The sequence below is a fragment of the Microtus ochrogaster genome, unplaced genomic scaffold (assembly GCF_000317375.1).
Source record: "Microtus ochrogaster isolate Prairie Vole_2 unplaced genomic scaffold, MicOch1.0 UNK5, whole genome shotgun sequence".
Lineage (NCBI taxonomy): Eukaryota > Metazoa > Chordata > Mammalia > Rodentia > Cricetidae > Microtus > Microtus ochrogaster.
Window position 1 is genome coordinate 3,264,620 of NW_004949103.1, and position 17,065 is coordinate 3,281,684.

The following is a 17,065-nucleotide window of genomic DNA, read 5'->3' on the forward strand; positions in this document are numbered from 1 at the left end:
CACATGTAGTTTATAGTGAGTCAGTGACACGCGTGTAGTTTATAGTGAGTCAGTGACACACGTGTAGTTTATAGTGAGTCAGTGACACACATGTACTTTATAGTGAGTCAGTGACACATGTGTAGTTTATAGTGAGTCAGTGACACACATGTAGTTTATAGCGAGTCAGTGACACACATGTGTAAGATGGAATCTCAGAGTTGTTTGATTTTTGCATTTCTCTGATGGCTAAAGAGGTTGAGCATTTCCTTAAGTATCTTTCAGCCATTTTAGATTTGTCTGTTGAGAGTTCTCTGTTTAGGTCTACACCCCATTTTCTTTATTGGATTGTTTCTTTTGATGGCCAGTTTCTTTGGCAGGATACAAGATTAACTTAAAGTTCAGTAGCCCTCCTTTATACAGATGATAAATGGACTGAGAAGAAAATCAGAAAAACATCAGCATTCACAATAGCCACAAATAATATAAAATACCTTGGAGTAACGAACCAAATAAGTGGAAGACCTGTATGATAAGAACTTTAAATCTTTGAAGAAAAATTGAAAAAGACACCAGAAAATGAAAAGATTTCCCATGCTCTTGTGTAGTTAGCATTAACGTAGTAAAAATGGCAATCTTACCAAACACAATCTACAGATTCAATGCAATGCCCACCAAAATCCCAGCAAAATTCTTCACAGACATTGAAAGAACAGTACTCAATTTTACATGGAAAAGCAAAAAACCCAGGATAGCCAAAACAATCCTGTACAATAAAGGAACTTCTGGAGGCATCTCAATCCCTGAGTTCAACCTCTACTATAGAGTTACAGTAATGAAAACAGCCTGATATTGACATAAAAACAGACAGGAGGAATTGAATTGAAGACCCAGATATCAATCCACACACCTACAAATAATTGACAAAAGAAACAAAAAAATATCAAATAAAAAAGAGCATATTCAAAAAATGATGCTGGCATAACTGGATATCAACATGTAGAGGAATGAAAATAGATCCTTATCTATCACCATTCACAAAACTCAAGTCCAAATGGATCAAAGACCTCAACATAAAACCAACCACACTGAACCTCATAGAAGAGAAAGTGGGAAGTGCACTTGAACGCATTGGCATAGGAGATCACTTCCTAAATATAACCCCAGCAGCACAGACACTGAGAGAAACAATTAATAAATGGAACCTCCTGAAACTGAAAAGCTTCTGTAAAGCAAAGGACACAGTCAACAAGACAAAACGGCAGCCTACAGAATGGGAAAAGATCTTCACTAACCCACATCAGACAGAAGTCTGATCTCCAAAATACATAACTAAACAAATCTTTAGTCTGTTCCTGCGACTGTAACTTCAGAGCCACCCTTTCTCCCAGGAGGTTTGGGACACCTTTCTTGTTGGTGAACATCCAAGGCACAAATGAAGAAACAAAAGCTGGAATAGGCGGGAGTTTGCCCAAGGCCATGGGCAGCAGCCATGCTGAGAAGAAGCAGGCGATCTGACCCTCATCAGCCTGGGTGCCTGCTACACCCTTCAGCCCTTCACCTGCCCACAACCACTTCTGATGTGGGGTCCACACTGCTCAGCATTGCTCTCCTTACTCTTCTAGAAAGTCTGCGAACAACCTGGAAATTCAGAGACCCTGTGCACCTTGGTGCCTCAGAGCATGGCAGTAGTGGGATGAGTAAGGTCCTGTGACATGGTCCTTGGCCTGTTGGGGCCTGGTGTTACCCTTTGGTTCCCTCACCATCCTTCCCAGCTGTGTGTCTCACAGCCTACCCCTTGCTTTTTTAGTGTCTTTCATGGCTCTCGCTCCTGCTGAATCCTGCCTCTCCCAACTCCATTCCTCAGATAATGCTGGGGTTCCTCTGTCCCACTTACAACATACGCATCTCTATTCCCTGAGGAGTGGTCTTCGTGTTCCCTATCCCAGGAAGTCCCACCTGATTCTCAACTCCAAGTGTCCACAGGGACCTATCTCTTGACTATCCCTGCTGAAGTCATTCCTCACCCTAAGTACCCACTATATTCTGCTCCACCACACGGGGCACACATCTCCTTGCCTGTACCAAGCATGATGCCACCCACTGGGTGAGGTCCAGGTTGTAGTGATGTAGGGAGGCATCGACACAGCCCAGCCAGGCCTGTGGGAAGTGCCCTGGGTGGGCGGGCACCGTGTCCTCTTTTGATTTTTGGTGCTGTTTGTCCCTGTTTATGTTAAGCCTTCGCTCTGTTCAGGAGACTGGGTTTCCTGAAGACACAGTCCAAGTCCCCTGTTTCTAAGTCTACCACAATGTCACACAATGCTGACTCTCAAATTGGGAGACAGGCAGCCCCTCACCCAGTGAATGATTCTAAAAATCAAATGGCCAATCAGACCCTAGTTTCCTGCCTCTCTGACCCCTGACCCCGCTATCAGCCCCCCTTTTATTAAAAAAAAAAGGTGTAAGATGGAGGACTGAAAGCAAAGTGGTTTTTATCCAGTCCCTACAGTCACGGTGTCTCCTGGGCACTGTAGAATAGAGTGGGTTCTTTATGTTAAACCTCAGCACCTTAACTTTTTTCTTTTTTTGAGACAGAGTTTCTTTGTAGCTTTGGAGTCTGTCTTGGAACTAGGTCTTATAGACCAGGCTGGCTTCGAACTCACAGAGCTCTGCCTGCCTCTACCTCCCAAGTCCTGGGATTAAAGGTGTACATCACCACCACTGACTGACTTTCTTTTTGAGGGGAGCACCTTAACTTTTGTCCATGTAAGAAAACAAACTGGGCACATTGATTTTTCGAGACAAACTGATTCCCAGGCTCCATGCTCCTCTCCCCTGTGGTCTTGCCATCTCTAATGTACACATAGCCGCTCTGTCTTACCCACCTGCTGGCGTGGACCCCTGCGGGAGCTGAGGGTCCTGGTTTCTGTGGGCAGAGCTCCTGTGAGAACCCAGATGAGTGTGCTACAGAGGGATAAAGAGGCCAGGAGACCAGCCCTGTTTCCAGTGGGGTGTGCCTGCTTGTGACTGGGAGACTTAGAAATTCTAACTTACTCTCCCCGCTGAGCCACTCCCAGAATCCCCTATGATGAATGAAATCCAGATGCTTCTTGCTGAGGGCCTGGACTGGTGAACAGCTGTGGCAGATTCAGGATTGCAGGGGCCAGGGGTGTGGCCAGGCCAGCGGTGTGGGCTGGTGTGAGGAGGCCTGCCCCTTCTTGATCTACACTTCTTCTCTCCGAGCAGTGGGAGAGTGCTACTCCGTGAACTACATGGCCTCGCTGGACCCCACAGTTCTTGGAACTGGAGAGAGCCTGGACCTTCCAGCCCTGCTCATCTTTCAGAGCCCCTCACAGGTAACCCCGTCATTCTCACTGGGGACCTGCCATTGCCCTGCATGGGTGCTTGGAAATCCTGACCCCAAGGGCACAGGCACAACCCTTCCTTCCCTCCTCTCTCCTCCTCTTTCTTTTCTTTCTGTTTTCTCTCCCCCTCTTCTTCCGTCCCTTCCTTCCCCTACCTTTCTTCTTCCCTTTCTCCCTCTCCCTTCCTCTCTTCAACCAACCTACCTTCCTTCCTTCCTTCCACCTCCTTTGCTTTCTCCCTTCCCTAGGTGACGTCACCTGCTGACAAGGGCAGCTTCCCTGCTAAAAAGCCTCCTCCCCCTTCCTTCTCTTCCATATTCCACATTAATTAGTCTCATTTTTCAGCCACCCTTGAGTTCAACATGGCTTCTATTTTATAGATGAGACGGCTGAGGCCCATGGAAGTAAACACCTTGCCTAAGTTCAGACAGGCAGCTCTGCCCCCTACCCAGTGGTGCAGTTCACCACAGAGAGCTGTGCCCCTTCTTAGTCCTCAGGACATGGGGTTTGGGTTTCCATGGTCTCCAGGAGAGAAGCCTAGCTCAGCTGTTTCCTGAAGAGGCTTTAGGATTTGGACAAACCCTGTCTTACCCAGCAGCCGGGGGCCAGTTACTACTGAAGTCAAGTGTGTGGGTTGGACATAGTACCAAATGTTCCTTCTGGGTCAGATTCCATGTGATTGAAGCATTTCTTTTCTCTCCTTCCCAGAACAGAACCCAGCTAAAAGCCCACTTTACCATCACAGTGGAAGAAAGGATAATGGTAAGATGATGTTCAGATCCATCCTGTGCTCACGCACCCCGAGGCCTGTGCTGTATCACCACTGTGTGGCCTGACCTCAAGAGCCAAGGGGAGGTGCCGGCCACTGGCTTTGACACCCCTGCTGGCCATTCAGCTCTTTATTAAGTCAGTCAGAAGGGTCCTTAGGCAGGCGAGGGAAAGCAGAGACAGCATTACACAGCATGATAACATTTCCCGCAACAGTCATCTGCATGGGTGCTTGGAAATCCTGACCCCAAGGGCACAGGCACAACCCTTCCTTTCCTCTATTCTTTCCTGTCCCCAGGGTGGCCACCTGGCTCAGCTGCTGGGGACAGTTTGTCTTCCCAGACTGTACCTGGACACTGGCTCTGCAGGTGGTCTCCCTGCTTCTGCTGTTCGTCAGGAATCTCTTTCCTTTTTTGGTCGGCAGTGAGGTTCTTCCTAGAACACACACTCATTCCCCTGTGTCTAACAAGTGTGTCTCACTCTGTGGGTTGGCCAGCCTTCTCCAAAAGAGAGGAGGGAAGACCCATCCTGAATATGCCTGGGAGCTTATACTAGATGAAAGGAGAAAGCAAGCCAGACAGCTGTGCTCATCATTCTCTGCTTCCTGACCGGATGTGATGAGACCAGCTGCCTCGTGCTCCTGCTGTGTCTTCCCTGCCTTGATTGACTGTAACCTGGAGGAAAACTTTCCTCCCTTATGCTGCTTTTATTAGGTGTTTTATCATAGCAAGGAGAGTGGCTTATACAGCCACACAGCAAAGTTAGCAAAGGAGACAGACAAAAGAGGAAGTCTGGAGAAAGTCCTCCATGACCTTCAGGTCCTCTCCCAGGGGACTCCCTAGCAATGAGCCATAGGAGCATCTGTGCACACTCCATAGAGGCTGATGTCACACAGGTTCCCTCTGGCTGCCTCACACCAATTTCTGGTCCCAAGAGGAGGCAGATGTCCAACAGAGACCACACTGGACAACATGCTAAGAGAATGATGGGCTTGCTCCCAAACATCAGTTCCCCTGATGCTGGCTGAGGCCCCAGCTCATAATCTAGCCTTTAGAGAATAGTAGGAAACAAAGCTAGGCATGTTAACTCTTGCTTGCAGGTCTAGCAGATGGCAGTATAGCCTTTGATCCCACCCCACAGCTATGTGTTGAGACTCAGCACAACTTAGGGGCCAAGGCCCTCAGCAGAAGAGATGGAAAGAAAGCGGAGTCCAGCTTTTAGCAAGCCTGCAGCCCAGTTAAATGGACAAAGATGTAGACGATCATTTTCTTGGTTGGTCTGAGAGCCCCCAAAAGGAGTAGCCTGATCTGGTTCACTCTGTGTTCCTTTTCCTCCCTCACCCAGTTGGTGACAATCAGTCAGTAAGTATCCCTTGATTGAGCTGATTGTCACCAGTGATGACTGCCAGTCAGCTGAGGAGGTGGCAGGTGGCCTCATGATTGTGATAAAGACCATTCTCTTAATGGATATGCCACTCCTCCAAGGCCCAGTCCTTCCTCAAAGATGGAAAGGGGGCTTCTCCAGATCTTTGGCTGTCTCTCACCCACACACTGTCTTTGGGAAGAAGGGAGAGGTGCCTGTTCAGGATGCAGGCTTCCTCACCAGGGACCCTCTGGGACCTTTCAAGGAACAGTGGAAACACCAGGCATATGAATGCAAGACTCCACAGTATTGTAGGTGTAGCAGGCTCTGAAACCACTTTGAATCCTGCCTGGGTGTGAGCTTCCATATTCTAGCCTGCCTGCGGCTCACCTTCCCTAGACATCAAATGAGAACCATATCATGGGCATCTGCGCAGAGTTCTGTGTTTCTTTACGTCTCTTTGGACATCAGCACCTGTTGATGGTATTGTTTCTATGTAGCAAAAGAGTAACATCAACCTGCCAGTGTTCTGGGATCAGTGAGAATGACATTGCTACAGTATCTGGCTCAGCTGTCCAGAGGAGAGGCTATGGTACTAGACCCATATGGGAGGCCCAGGGCAGCATTCTTGGGGACTGGAGTCTGCTGTGCACAGATCGCTTCAGGCTTAAACCGATGCTGACTGTACGCTGGACATAACCCCAGGTGTCCTGAGGGGCAATCCGTGCCAGTGAGGCTGGACCCTTAGCAGTGGGTGTGTTCAGCAGGTCTAACCTGGGCACGTGAAGAGGCAACAGGGTTGTATTGGTGGCTGGAGGATCTGTCAGAATGAACAACAGCGTGTGTTAGCTTGCTGTGTGGCTGGCTTCCCTGGGCATGGGGAAACTACCCTGCTACCTCTTTAATTTTCCACCTCAAGCTAACAAGCCAGTAAAGGAAAACAGGGCCTTAAGAAATTTCTTCTTAGTTTACTGCCTATATCCCTGTCATTGTTAGCCCCCCGGTGAGGAGAGTCTCTGAGGTCCCATAGTGCCAGACATGAGCTGCATGTCTCAGATTCCTCCACACTCACCTGCTGCCCGTGGGTGGAGCACTGCTGATTGGCAGGCGCCAGGATGGCAGGCGGCGCTCTCTGGGAAGTCACCTAGGCCCATGAAGACACACAGAGAGAGTTCTACCCATGGTCAGTCATTCAGAGGCCATTGCCAGCAGTCCTTCCAGGGAGACAGAGAACGTGTGTGTGTGTGTGTGTGTGTGTGTGTGTGTGTGTGTCCGTGCAGGAAAGTGGTTGTTTTCTGAAATGGGAGGAAGAGGCTGTCCTGCGTGGATTTAGGGCCAAAATGACTAGATCTCTTGAAAGAACGGCAGGGGTAGATGTTCTAATGAGATCAAATTAATGTATAAAAAAGTTACTATGAATCATAATCTGGGGAATTTGACTATAAACAGTTGGAAATTTTACTTTTGAAAACAACAGCAGGAAAGCCAAGTGAGAAACTTGAAGTATTGATAGTGTATATAAAAGACAAGTGGCCTACTATGTAAAGAGCTTGTGTTAACTAACAAGAGGAGGAATGTCATAACAGATGGCCAGCCGTGAAGTGAGAATTCTCGGACACATGGTTTTACAGAGAGCCTGTGAAGATGTAACATTGTTAGCAAAACCGCAAGGCCTTGAGTTGAGCTGGCGGTGTGTGTGGCTGACAGTGTGTTCTCACTATCGCTTTCCAGGCCACTGATCATTGTCCTGACCTCGGTTCCTGAGTGTGCTCCCTGCCTCCAGTGCTCTTCAGCAGCTCCACACGGGACTTTAGTTGTCTTCCTTAGAGCACAGACTTTCCCACGCTCTCTCCTTAGGGGTTTCTTATTGATGTTTCATCAGAAAAGTTAACTTCCTTGACTCCTCCACGGCATCGCCGACTCTGCTCACCCTACTCCCCAGACAGGTTGTTTGCGACCCACAGGTTGAGAATCACTTGTCTAGCTGGTCCAACTACAGCCATTTTCACACAGGAGAGGCAGAGAAACCAGTGGATCCCACAAGGTAGAACTACTGGGTGCCTCAGTAGCTCCAAAATGGCTCTAAAGACCTGGAGGATCCCTGGAGAGCCCCTGGTGCTCAGCTCCCCTTAGAAGGCAGAAGAAGCTGGGCTTCCGTGTCAGTGGAGTGCGAAGGTGCCAACAGCAGGATGAGTGAGCTTTCAAGCATAGCAGATGAACTCACCAACGAGAAGGCAGAGAGCGAGGCTTCTCCCGCCGGATATCCTTTTATCTGGGCTTCCACTGGAAGTTACCAACCACACTAAGTGTTGGTCTTCTCATAGAATGACCTGATCAAGAAAATTCCTCGGGGTTGTGCCCAGCGCCTGTCTCCTGGTTGATTCCAGACCTAGTCAAGATAACCACTAAGATGAGCCATCACCTGCAGGCGTTGTTAGGATGTGTGATGTATGATTGATGCCTCCTACCATCAATCTGAGCACTCACTCATCAGCTGGAGGCCTAGAGTCTCCTTACTGTCACTGCCACCCCTCCAGGTCACTGGGACAAGGGGCAGCGAGCCACCATCCTGCCTGGTCCCTGGATATGGAGTGCCAAGCGAAAAATTTCAACAGAACTTGTTGAAAGCTCTTCTGGAAAAGTCATGTGTGTCCCCTTTTCCCATTTATGGAGAGGTGGGTGAGCAAGGAGAGTCATCGTGTGTATTCCCCCTTTCCTGAGTTTGGGGAGGGAGTGGGCAAGTGGGCAGGATTATGGTGTGGCTGCTGGGCATCCTGAGATTTCCTCGGCACCCAGCCTCTTACCACACAGAAAAGCTCAAAAATGCCAGCAGTCCCAACATCAGGGAGAGCTACTGCTGCTGTGTTAGCTTCCTGCCTTCGAAGCCTATACATGTATTTATCACATAATCGAAGCCAAACTTTCTAAACAAGTCTTCATTGTGTCTTTGTAATGCGCTATTGAATTCCCGTCTTTTCAAGTCTTCTTGAAAGGCCTCTTTGTGCAGTATCACTCCTCATAGATGCTATGAAGAATCTATCAAAGGCGAGGCTGCCGAGAATGTGTGATTAAAGGGGTGGGCATGATGAGCGAGGAGTCTTTGCAAGAGGCAGGGAAGAAAGTTAGCACGCTCTGGGGGCGACAGCCACTGCAGCCACCGGTTTTGTTTTCTGCCTAGACATTGCAGCATATACCTGCTTGTGTCCCTGCTCCACTGAGTGGTGGAATTTGGCTGTGCTGTTTGTGGGGACATTAATGGCTGATGCCTTGAGGCTGGTCTAATACTTTAACAGCCTCATCTTTGGCTCCTGTCTTCCCAGTAGAGGGTTTCACTGGTGCCAGGTCATCCAGGGCCACTGTCAGTTTTTGTACCCTCACATCCATTCAGTCCGACATCCACTTACTGTTGCCCAGCTGTTTCTCTACCCCGAGCTCTTCTCTGCCAGTAGTAGTAATGGCTGCTCAGATGTCCTGAGATGGCTCAGCCTGTCCTTCCAGAGGACCCAGGTTCAATTCCCAACACCTACATGATAGCTCACAACTGTCTATAATTCCAGTTCCAGGGGACCTGACACCCTCACACAGACATACATGCAATGTACATGTTTCAAAAATAGATCAAGTTTTTTAAAAAGGAAAACAAGAGCCCAAAACAGATGTTCTAACCCATGGTGGGGTGCTTCAGCCTTTGTAATGTGGGTGCTGTGTGTGTGTGTGTGTATGTGTGTATGTGCGCATGCGCACATGTGTGTGTAAGTGCCTATTCATATATGTGTATACATAATAACTAAGTATGAGATTTATTGACCTTGCTATTGTGTGAATCAAGTATCGTAATCCATTAATACCACATAGTTCCAGAACATTTGTATCACTCCCAGGGGAAATTCAGTACCCATTAGCCATTGCTGTCATCACTTTCCTCCTAGCCCCTGGCAGTCACTCTGGATGTTTCTCTGCACCTGTATTTTGTCTATGTTTTATGCTTCCTGGGGTCATCTACCTGATCTGGAAGTCAGGCAGTGGTAGCCTGAGGAACTCTCAGCCTCCCTTCTCTCCTTTCAGGTTCTACCTAACCATGGCCTCCATGCAGCAGGCTTCTTCGCAGCCTTCCTCATCTCCCTCGTGCTGACCTTGGTGGCTCTGCTCTTCCTGGCGAAGGGTCGGTGCCTGCAGGGAAGTGTGCTGGCCAGATGCCGGGTGAGTCTCCCTCCCAGGGATGCTTTAGTAGGCGGTGGTGTAAGCTCGACATTCACCCTTCATTCTGACGTGTCTCAACTCTGGACCATGTCAGACCCCACTGGGGATCTAAAGACAGATGCTCAGGTTTGCTTCTTCTGAGACACAAGCCCATCCTTAACCCTGGGGTTGGAGATGCATCTCAATGGTAGAGCAGTTGCCTAGCCTTTACCAGGCAAGTCCACAGCATTATTGGTAAAAAGGGAAATTAACTAAATCATGAATTAATTAAACAAAAGCTCCCAGAGTGATTCCTTAAAAACTGTGTTCTTAATTAGCACACAGTTGTGTGAATTTTATCAGGTAGCACGTGATAGTTTTGACACGTTCACACAGTGTGTAATGATCACTTGAGCATGGCACACCTCAGGTGTTTGTCGTGTGAGGAACCCTTCAAACTCTCTTCCAGATAGTATGAAATATGTGGCCCCTTCTTGGTGACCTGGTACTACCCTGTGTTATGGAACTGCCCAGAGTTTCCCTTCTGCCTGCCCTGGACAGCCTCTTCCGGTCTCCTCTCCTGCACCTTCTCCTACCCTGCTAACTATCTCTATGCTCAACCTCCAAGGGATCATTTTTGTGAGACTCTAAATGTGATGGCGAGCAGTGCTTGGCTTATTTCAGAGGTAACATCCTCCAGGCCCACCCATGTTTTGACAGTGCGGTGGTTTGGATGAGAAGGGCCCCGTGAGGCTCATATATCTGAATGTGTGGGCTCCAGTTAATGGGTCTGCGGAGGTATTTCACTGGGGATGCGCTTTGATGCTTAAAAAGTCCACTCCAGGCGCAGTGTCGCCATCTCTCTCTACCTGTGATCAGGATGTAAAGCTCTCAGCTACTGCTCCAGCATCATGCCTGTCTGTTTTCCACCATAATGGTTATGAACTGCCCTCCCAAACTCTAAGCAAGCCCCCAATTAAATACTTTAAGGGTTGTCTTTTCACAGCAATAGAACAGTAACTAAGACAGACAGGATGGTGCTTTTTATGGCTAAATAATATTCCATCGTGTTTATGGGTGATGAACACTTAGGCTGATTTCACATTTGACTGATGGATGATTTAAACATTGCCAGGTGTAAGAACCTTACATTTTGGCTCTCCACCTTTAGGGTAGGTGAATTCTTGCTATTTCCAATTCAAGCCCTATTCTATGTCACCTGCTGAGGCGCTTTGGAAGGTTCACTGTTCTGGGGTGGAGCCAGACTCCTCGGTCTGGTTTGTGAGTCCCCCATGACATAACTTAAGCCTGATTTCCTCCCACCCCTCACCTCACCCTCTGGATGTACCCAGTGACTGACTTTCCTTAGGGAGCTGAGCTCTTCTTGTTCCCGCTAATGGGCTTTTCCGGTCCCTTCTTCCATCTTCCCCTCTTCCTCTTCTTTATATATAAACCAAGCAGCTACTTGTCCGGGAATCATTGTGGGTACTTCCTGGTAGATTGGGGTCTCTCTGGGTCCCCCGCTTGCTTTGAGAGACTCCACACAGGACCTTTTAGACCTGAGCTCTTTCAGCTCCTGGTCTGCATTTTCACAGGAGTACACCCTGAAGCCAGACTCGAAGTCACTTCAGTCCAGGAAATAATGCCTCCAGGGCATGGCAGAAGGCGAGGGTCATCAGCAATGCCAGGTGTGCCCTTGAGTGCCCTCAGAGACACCTGGAGCCAGCCTGTCTGAGATACTGGAGACCAGGCAAAACCAGCCTCCGAGCCAATGCTCCTGCAGGCTGTTGCCGTGTTGCTGTCATTCCCCATGCCTGTGTGCTCATCAGGGAGCAGCCTGCGACATCGTGTCCAGGTCGAGGGGGCCTCTTAGCGCTTTCTTTCTGATGGGGAGTATGATGATGAAGGACTGTAAGAATCATTTCTCTGTCATTTTAAATATATATTCCATTCTTTGGGAATTTTCACATAATGCATTTCGATCATATTCATCCTCCAGCCCTCCTCCTAACTCTTCCCAAGTCTATCCCTGACTTGAAAAATAAAAAAAACAAACTACTGAGTCAGGTTTGTACTTCTTTTCTACTCCTAGGTGTGGGGTCATTCCCTGGAGCAGAGTCAGCCTACCAGGGTCATACCCCTAAAGAAAACTGTCTCCGTCTCCCAAGAAGCCATTGACTGTCAATAGTGCCTTAGTTAGGGTGGGGGCTCATGAACATATGTTCTCAGGTGCCTCCCACATTGTTTTCTTTGGGGGTGGGGTGAGGTGGGGTGGTGGTTTCCCCATGTAGCCCTAACAGTCCTAGAACTCACTCTGTAGACCAGGCTGGCCTCGAACTCACAGAGACCCACCTGCCTCTGCCTCCCGAGTGCTGGGATTAAAGGTGTGTGCCACCGCCACCCCGATCACCTTGCTTTGTGAGGCAAGGTCTCTCATTAACCTAGAACTCACCAGTTAGGCTATGCCAGCTGACTGTGAGCCCCAGGGGTCTATCTGTCTCTGCCTCTATGCCCAGCTTTCTAGAAATGTGGGTTTTAGGGCTCAAACTCAGGTTGTCACGTTTGCATGGCAAGCACTGCCCTGACTGAGCTACCCTCCAGTCTCAGTAGCAGGGTACTTTTGGTTATGTCTTTGCATTTCTCTGTTTATCACCTCAGCACGCTTCTGAGGCTGTTGAAATCAGCATCCTTTCCATTTGGGGAGACAGTGTCGGCTTCGACTGGGGCAGGAGCTGGCCTGAGAGGGGAGGAGGCCAGCCCTGCCTTCCCTCCCAGCATGCAGTGTTCCCCAGAAGGCCAGCTCTGCTGTCTCTCCCCTTCTACAGGTTCAGCACCCCGAGAACAAGCTGGAGCCCTCACCCTTCACCTCTGCTAATGGTGTGAGCCAGGATCTTTCCCTCAACGACCAAGTGATTGACATCTTGACTTCTGAGGACCCTGGGAGCATGCTTCAAGCCTTAGAAGAGTAAGAGTCCTCTGCTCTCAGGAGGTGGTGGGTTGGGACAGCAGGCACGAAGTGTCCCTGTGTTCACTTGGTCATCCATTTGTCACTTGATGGTCAGATTGCAAGTGCAGCTGGGTACTGAGTATTATTGGGCTGGCAGGATGCAGGAGGAGGAGCTTCTGGAGCCCTGGAAGTGCTCCCCTGGAGGAGGTGACATCATCGCTCCTGTTCGGAGCTGGAGTAGAAGTGTCCACAAGTGGGGTGAGAGGGAGTACTTCAGGCAGGAGGAAGAAGGGGAGACATAGGATGAGAAGGAGCAAGGGCATTTGTGAAATCATGCTGTGTGTGCTGGGTCTTTGATTACTGAGTACAGAAAGCAGGGAAGAAACATCTGTTAGAAAAGGAGACAAGGGCAGTGCTGGCTGTGGTTTGCTGGGTGGAACTCTGTTCTGTTGATAAAGACCCACAGCGCTATGTGCACAGCAGAACATCCTGCCAAACCGTGGCTGGAAAAGATGCAAGCCAACCCAGGTCTTCAGAAAGACCTCAGGGGTGGGGTGCGGTAGGGTGGGGTGCAGTAGGGTGGGGGGGTGTAGTGAGGTAGGGGGTGAGGGAGGTGGGCAGGGTGGGGTGAGGTAGGGGGTGAGGTGAAGTGAGGTGGGGTTAGGTGGGGTAGGGTGGGGTGAGGTCGGGTGGGGTGGGGTGAGGTAGGGAGGGATTTGGTGGGGTGTGGTGGGGTGAAGTAGGGTGGGATGAGGTAGAGTGGGATAAGGTAGGGGTGAGGTGGGTGGGGTGGGGTAGGAAGAGGTGGGGTAGAGTAAGGTGGGGTGGGGAAGTATTGTTTTCCCCTCACATGAGGATTTAGAGGCTTGAAAGCTTTTCCAGGGCCACAGCTAATAGTCAGTAGGGTTCCCAGCTGTTATAACCCCAGAGCCTGGGAGGTAGGGACAGACAGATCTCTAAGGCTCAGTAGCCAGACAGCCTAACCAAACCAGTGAGCTTCAGGCCAGCGGGAGCCCCTGTTTCTTAAAGCAGGATAGAAGGCTCCTGTGAAACGATACTTGAGGTTGTCCTCTGATAAACCTGCTCTCTCTCTAGCCTACACGCCCCCCCCTGTGCGAGCATACACACACACACTCACAGGAAATTGCATTGAGCAGGCAAGGGCCTAGAAGCACAGCCAACCAAGCAGTGCCAGGCCTATGTCCCAGGGTTTAGGAACCTACGTTTCATGGCACATAGAGTGGGTCCAAGGTTGGACCATTTCAGTTGTAACTCCTCCTAGGACAGGAGCTATACTAGGTCTGACGCATGGTACTTGTCCTTGGCAGTGGGGGACTCTGCCCTACTTGGCGGATGTTCTTCCTTGTTCAGTAGCTCTGTGAGTAGCCAGACAAGTAGGCTTGGATGCACAGGACCGACCTCACACACGCTGGGGCTCAGGACTCTTATTTCTGGCTCCCAGGGTTGTGTGCATGGCTTGGGTGATTAGGCTGTGTACAGCTCTTCACAAGCCCTTCTTCAGTTTTGCTCGATTCTCTAATTGGAATGCCAAGGATGGCAATTAAAATTTGCCACCCTGTCTTAGGAGGCAAGCTCCCAGCAGGAACTCAAAAATACCACCTCATATATTGTGAGATGAACGCAATTATCAAAGCATTTCCTAGCCAAAAGTCAGTTGTTACCCACTGCATATGAAAATGAAGAGTTGGGTGGGATGATTTGAGTTGAGTAATCGACAGCCGGGTGTTTAATTTGCACATAGGCAGGACTCTGTGTGTTTCTGACCCAGTGAAGTAGTCCTCTAAGCAGGAGTGTGTTCCCCTCTTTTTCTGTGTTTGACTCCAGATGTGAAGGGTGTAAGACCAGCCCTCCTCCATCCCCATCACTGGAAACTCTCCTTGGTGTGGCAGCTCACTAATTCTGCTGTGAGAGTGGAGACATTTTTAGTGATATTCAGGCTCTGGAACCTTCTCTTTGTCTCTCCTTGGTTGCTGATCTTATTTTGTCTGAAGAGCATTTCACATCGATTAGCAAGCATGGGCTGTGAGAGCTTAGCCTCAGAGTGAAATTCATGCCTCCTTTTGGTGCTTCACCCTCATCCCTAACCCTCCTCCTTCCTCCCTCACCCGCCTCCCTCAACCTTCTCCTTCGCCCTCCTTCTTCAGCTCAGTCATAAAAATTATTTGATTATTATGGGTGTTCTGCCTGCATGTGTGTTTGAGCAGCATGCAAGTGTCTGGTGCCCCCAGAGGCCAGAAGAAGATGTTGAATTCCACGGGTCTGGAGTTATGGATGGTTGTAAGCTGCTACGTGAGTGTTGGGAAATGAACACAAGTCCTCTAGAAGATCAGGCAGTGGGTTTTTTAAAACTTTTTTATTAATTAAATTATTTATTTTACATACTAACCACAGTTTCCCCTCCCTCTCTTCCTGTTCCCTACCCTCACAACCTCTCTACCCCCCCCTCCATCCACTCCTCTGTCCAGAAAGGGCAGGCATCCATGGGGGTCAACAAAGCATGGCATATCAAGTTGAGGCAGGACCAAGCTCCTCCCCCTGCATCAAGACTAGACAAGGCATCCCAGTATGGGGAATAGTTTCCAAAAAGCCAGCTCAAACTCAAGGGACAGGTCCTAATTCCACTGCTAGAGGCCCCCAAAACAGATCAAGCCACACAACTGTCACCCACATGCAGAGGGCCTACATCATCAGTACCATGCATTCTCCCTAGCTGTCAGTCCAGAGTTCGTGAGCTCCCACTAGCTCAGGTCAGCTGTCTCGGTGGGTTTTCCTGTCATGATCTTGATCCCCACCGCTTGCTTATGCAATCCCGCTTTCCTCTCTTCAAAGGGACTACCCTCCTAGAGCTCAGTCCAGTGCTTGCCTGTGGATCTCTGCATCTGCTCCCATCAGTTACTGGAAGAAGGTTTCCTCATGACAATTAGGGTAGTCACCAATCTGGTTACAGGGGAAGGCCCATTCAGGCGCCCTCTCCACCACTGCTAAGAGTCTTAGCTGGGGTCATTCTTGTAGATTCCTGGGAATTTCACAGGCAGTGGTTCTTAACCTCTGAGTCTTCTCTCCACCCCCACCCACCAGGCCAGTCTTAAAAATGTATGGACTCAACTGTGTTCTAGCCTCAGTGGTTGGACACTGGTTTGGGTACCTAGTCTGTCTGTCTGCCTGCCTGCCTATCTGCCTTCCCTCCTTCTCCTAGAATTGTCAGTTACCTTGTGTCTTTCTGTGTTGACCTCTCATAGGTTTAGGAGCTCCCACAGAGGAAATGTCAGGAGCTTAGTTTGCAGGGAAGTCAGTCTCTCAAGGGCTCCTGTTCTCTAGTAAGTCATTTAGCCTCTTATAATTCCTACTGGAGGTTTAGCTGGGATTCTCACCCAGAAAGTGGGTAACTTGATTGTTGCTGCATTTCCAATACCAGGTGGTACTGTTCCCCTTTCTCGGTGCCAGCTTAACTCCTGAAAGGCTCGCCTGCATGTTCAGCTTGGCATCAAAGGCGCTTCTCACAAAGAGGATTGGCGAGGGGGTTGTGTCCTTTGTGTTTTATCAGGTTCCCTAACCGTGGTCACAGTGGGAGTGGGCTTGGTCCCAATGCATGCTGGGACCTGTTATGAGGAAGGAGAAACTGGGTAGGATTGGCACATCACAGAAGGCTCTAGAAACATGGTATGCTTCCAGTAATTTAGTTCTATCCTGGCCAGAAGCCTGGTCACACCGAGCATCTGGCGTCATATGAAATTTTCATGGGCGCTCAATTTTCAGCCCAGGGCGCTGCCATTCAGAGAGGCTTACTGGGTTGCCTGAGGTCATGTGGGTGCTAAGGACTTGTGCCCAGGCTAGTGCACTTTCAAATCCACTGTGCTACTGAAGAATGGTCTTTTACAAATACTGAGTGCAGATGCTTCAGAGAGCACAGGGAAGACACCCAGAGCTGTGCTTCTTTGTGTGACACTCCGCTTACTGCCAGCTCTGAGCTGTCGCTGCTGCCCCTATGCTGTCTGCAGACTGTTTTGTACACAGTAGGGGTGTAGGGAGCATTTGTTGTGCTGAAGTTATAAATACACATATTGAGTAGGTTTTACGTGCTAACCGTATGGTATGTTTGTTTTTGCAACTCCCATTTTTTTATTCTTCCCAAACATTCTGTAAAGTAGCAAAGCGGTCCTCCTCTGTCAAAGCCCTCGGTGCAGGAAGATGGATCTGTTTGCTGGCTTCTTTGGGTCACATATCCTTGAGGGTTGCTTCTTTAGTCTTGGAAAACCATCTCATTTTTTATTATCAAAAAATACAAAAGTGTTAATTGTAATTTGGTTCTTGGGAATTCTAAACAGTGATGTTTCTTAGATGTTACTCTGCAAGCACCAGTTCAGGGAGCAGTACAGGAGTTCCAGCATCAGAACCCCATCCTGTGTGACCTCAGGTGCCTGTCTTCTTGATGTCATGATGTCCT

General features: G+C 49.2%; 1 protein-coding gene across 1 annotated transcript in view; it reads left to right on the forward strand.

Annotated features, from left to right (window-relative positions):
- Evc2 (EvC ciliary complex subunit 2) overlaps positions 1–17,065 on the forward strand; it is an 87,332-nt gene that overhangs the window by 10,421 nt on the left and 59,846 nt on the right. Inside the window, exons 4-7 of the mRNA XM_026788618.1 lie at positions 3,226–3,335; positions 4,053–4,106; positions 9,540–9,674; positions 12,479–12,618. Of these exons, the coding sequence (XP_026644419.1) occupies positions 3,226–3,335; positions 4,053–4,106; positions 9,540–9,674; positions 12,479–12,618 (439 nt within the window). The remainder of the gene's footprint in view (positions 1–3,225; positions 3,336–4,052; positions 4,107–9,539; positions 9,675–12,478; positions 12,619–17,065) is intronic.